This window comes from Cupressus sempervirens, chromosome 3 (assembly GCF_028749045.1).
Source record: "Cupressus sempervirens isolate cs-2001-9-10 chromosome 3, ASM2874904v1, whole genome shotgun sequence".
Lineage (NCBI taxonomy): Eukaryota > Viridiplantae > Streptophyta > Pinopsida > Cupressales > Cupressaceae > Cupressus > Cupressus sempervirens.
The window spans coordinates 666,850,466-666,853,999 of NC_143120.1; the positions used below are offsets into that span (position 1 = coordinate 666,850,466).

The 3,534-nt window shown below is 33.4% G+C and overlaps 1 protein-coding gene across 1 annotated transcript; it reads left to right on the plus strand.

Moving 5' to 3' along the window:
* The first annotated feature begins 216 nt into the window (after window positions 1-216).
* Window positions 217-1,926, plus strand: LOC149568469 (putative anthocyanidin reductase). The gene is made up of 5 exons (XM_089817567.1): window positions 217-501; window positions 599-765; window positions 853-1,222; window positions 1,406-1,619; window positions 1,712-1,926. Exons 1-5 carry the CDS (start codon window positions 372-374, stop codon window positions 1,860-1,862), a joined length of 1,032 nt encoding a protein of 343 aa, XP_089673693.1. The 5' UTR covers window positions 217-371; the 3' UTR covers window positions 1,863-1,926.
* Window positions 1,927-3,534: the final 1,608 nt, after the last annotated feature.

Here is a 3,534-nt window from a genome sequence, read left to right on the forward strand (position 1 = left end):
TAACTGAAAATAAATAATCTAACCTTCCATTCATTACCAAAAAAAAATACTCAAATTTAATAAAAATATTTTCAACGGCATAAACAAATATTCTAAAATATTTCAAACATATATAAAACCGATGGAAAACATAAGCTAATAAATATCTCAATAATGACCATAGATGCGAATTATCATCCCGCCCATGCTAAGAATGGAGAATTATCTGTTTATGACACCACAGATTTGTGTGGTGGAGGTAGCTCGTTGAGATCTAAGGAGATAAGCATGCTTATGTCCTCGACCAGAACACATATCTTGAATACATGGTCGTAGAAATACCGAAAATCTCTGAAAAGTTTTTCAGTCAATTTTTCTAAACCAGTAATTTAATGGACGACGAAGGTAAGGAGACTGTTAAACGAGTGTGTGTAACTGGAGCATCGGGATACATCGGCTCATGGTTAGTGAAAAATCTGCTAGAAAGTGGTTATAATGTGAACGCCACCCTTAGAAACCCAGGTAATTTGGTTTTTAAATCAAATGTACAAAAACTACTATTAGAATCAAGAATTATGATGTAAGTCGTCTCAGTTGTGTATGGGTTGATTATATGCAGGGGACGAGACAAAAGCTGGGCCCTTGTTGAAGCTGCCCGGGGCAGAAGAAAGGCTTAACCTCTTCAAAGCTGATTTGTGTATAGAGGGTAGCTTTGATTCAGCAGTGGAGCACTGTCATGGAGTATTTCATGTCGCCAGTCCCATGGATTTTACAAAGGCTAATCCCGTAAGTAGATGAAATCACTTCTCTCCTCTTTATTCATTTAACCTAAATCCTTCTATTAAGCTTTGTGGAAGGGATGTTGTTTCACAGGACGATTTTATTGTACCTGCTGTAAATGGGATACAAAACGTTATGAAAGCCTGTGTAAGAGCTAAATCTGTTAGACGTTTTGTTTACACTTCATCCGTTGCAGCTGCTTCTCCAATGAATGACAAGGGGGAATTCACCCACACATGCCTGGATGGAAGTTGTTGGAGTCCCATTAATTTTCTTAAATCTCAGACACATAAGGTAGCTTGGTATGCGATAGCTAAAACATTAGCAGAACAAGAGGCCCTTAATTATGGCCTTAATAATAACATTGAGGTGGTGAGCATCCTACCAGGTTTGGTGATTGGGCCTTGGCTTACAGATACAAGTACTGTAACATCTGCTCAATCAATATTAGGTCTCCTTGGAGGTATAAATCATGTGTATTTATTGATTACTGTTAAATCAATAGTTCTAATTGATAGTCATGATTCTATATAGTTCTAATGTGATCTCATTTAACAGAAAATAATCGATTTAGATTACTATTGAATCAATAGTTCTAATTGATAGTCATGATTCTATATAGTTCTAATTGGAACACATTTAACAGGAAATAACGAATATTATGAGACGATGAAGTTTGGCGAATTCATGCTGGGATGTATACCAATTGTTCATATTGATGATACTTGCAATGCCCATATATTCTTGATGGAACAAACTGATGCCCAAAATCGCTATGTCTGTTCATCTGAGTCCATTAGTGTCAAGGGTATGAGCGATTTGCTTTCGAAAAATTATCCGCAATTGAGGAACTCTTCAAAGTAAGCAAACAATTATTATTTTTATTTTGAAGTTATCCTTTGAATATTTAAAATCCAAAGAATGTTTCTAATGCTCTAATTGTGTGCTATAGGTTGAATGAAGATGATCATGGAGCTCATGTATACTTGCCTGCTTCTTCACAAAAATTGTTGGATATGGGTTTCTCTTATAAGTACCAATTGCAGGAGGCTCTTGATCAGTCAGTAGAATTTGCCATTAAAAGTGGACTGTTGCACTTGTAATATAACATGTGGATTACTTAAACAATAAGCTATAATTCTTAATAATTGTCAATATTAGTTAAAATTGAGTAGATTCAAATTCAAGACCTCTTTAATTCACAATTTACTGTTGTGTTGTGGTCTTTTACTTATTTGATTAATGAAGTGTTGTGAAAGATATATGAATTCAATATTATTGGATAATCTGTAGATTGTTCAAGCTATAAGCTGCAATTGGTATACTTGAAAAGGGTAAATTCCTTCAGATGTTTCATTAGTTGCATTAGAGAACTAATGTTTTCAGTAATAGATCATAATTAATTTTTGTGATCAAAATTTCAGAACTTCTCTTTTATGATTGGTCGGATCTCATTTTTTTAGAAGTAATTTTTTTTTAAATTCAAAAAATATCAAAAATAGAAATTTTTTTCTCAAAAGTTCTAAAAGACTCCACGACTCATGAACAGGCACAATTGATAATAGAAATCCTCTCATACTATGATGGCCATGACCCAGTAGTTGTGGGCAGGACATAACAAGAATTGTGATGCACTTTCTTTGCAATTTATCCACCATACAAATTCCCTACTTTAAACTGACCACATCATATATCATATAGATTCACGACTCCAAACAACTTTCATTCCATCACAAATCTCACATTTTTTCTCCTTCCAACTTCCCGTCGCATCGTTCACACAGCCCATGAAATCCTTAGTTAAAATGGGACACCCATGAAACGACAAAAATTTAAAAAATTAACAATTTTTGCAAGTGTCGTCTACAATCTTCTTGTGTCTGGGTCTGAAAGGTTTTGCGAACGCCATCATCTAATCCTGCAGCCATCATTTAATCCTGCTTCGATATTTCATCTATGGAAAGGCAGTATGGAGCCTTACATTTTGATGCGCTAAAACAATTTCTTCATTCCGTAATGATCAATGTTTTCCATGGGCGTGAGCAGAAAGGAGAGAAATGTTGTGATGATGACTGCTGTCAAAATGAAACAATTTTATACAACGTTTGCGTTTGATACCCTTCAGAATGTCCGTGCTTTAAAAAAAACTTTTCCGACGAGTATAAGAAGCGAAGGTAAAGAGTAGTAGTAATTTGTTAAATAATAGATGGTGATGTGAATATCAGGATTTAACTGTATGATTTTTGAGTCAAACTCATTGATCCATATTTCATGAGTAGTAATTCAACATGAATCCATCTCTCATGAGAATAAATAGAACACTTAGCACTCATTGGATCTAGGTGATGCTCATAGAGGTGAAGCCCCAGAACTTCCTTCCTGATATTCACATCTTGCTGTGGAAATTATCTCCTACTTATCAAATAATAGATGGTTGAAATTGATTTATTATGTTTAAGCTGAATTTTGTAATAGTATAAAAGATTTTAAATGTTAATAGATATTTATAATTTTTATATAATTATTTATTTTTGTATATTATGTGAAAAAATTATAAGTCTTAATTTTTTAGTCGATAGGCTAGTTGGCCAGAAAAGTTGACATTTTGGCCAGAAAATTGTAAATCCTTATCATTAATTATTTATGAATCAATTTCTATCTTACTCCACATTTAACTCTTGTTTTGATATTTATTAATTGTTATCTCTACTTTTCACTATTATTTTTCTTTTTCTATTCGTTAAAAAATATAATTACTCGTGATCTTCATGTTGT

Bases quoted from the DNA above. Each gene is read 5' to 3' on its own strand.
- LOC149568469 (XM_089817567.1), top strand. From the start codon at position 372: ATGGACGACGAAGGTAAGGAGACTGTTAAACGAGTGTGTGTAACTGGA. The intron at 766-852 runs GTAAGTAGATGA...GTTGTTTCACAG, and splicing joins ATTTTACAAAGGCTAATCCC to GACGATTTTATTGTACCTGC. The intron at 1,223-1,405 runs GTATAAATCATG...CACATTTAACAG, and splicing joins AATATTAGGTCTCCTTGGAG to GAAATAACGAATATTATGAG.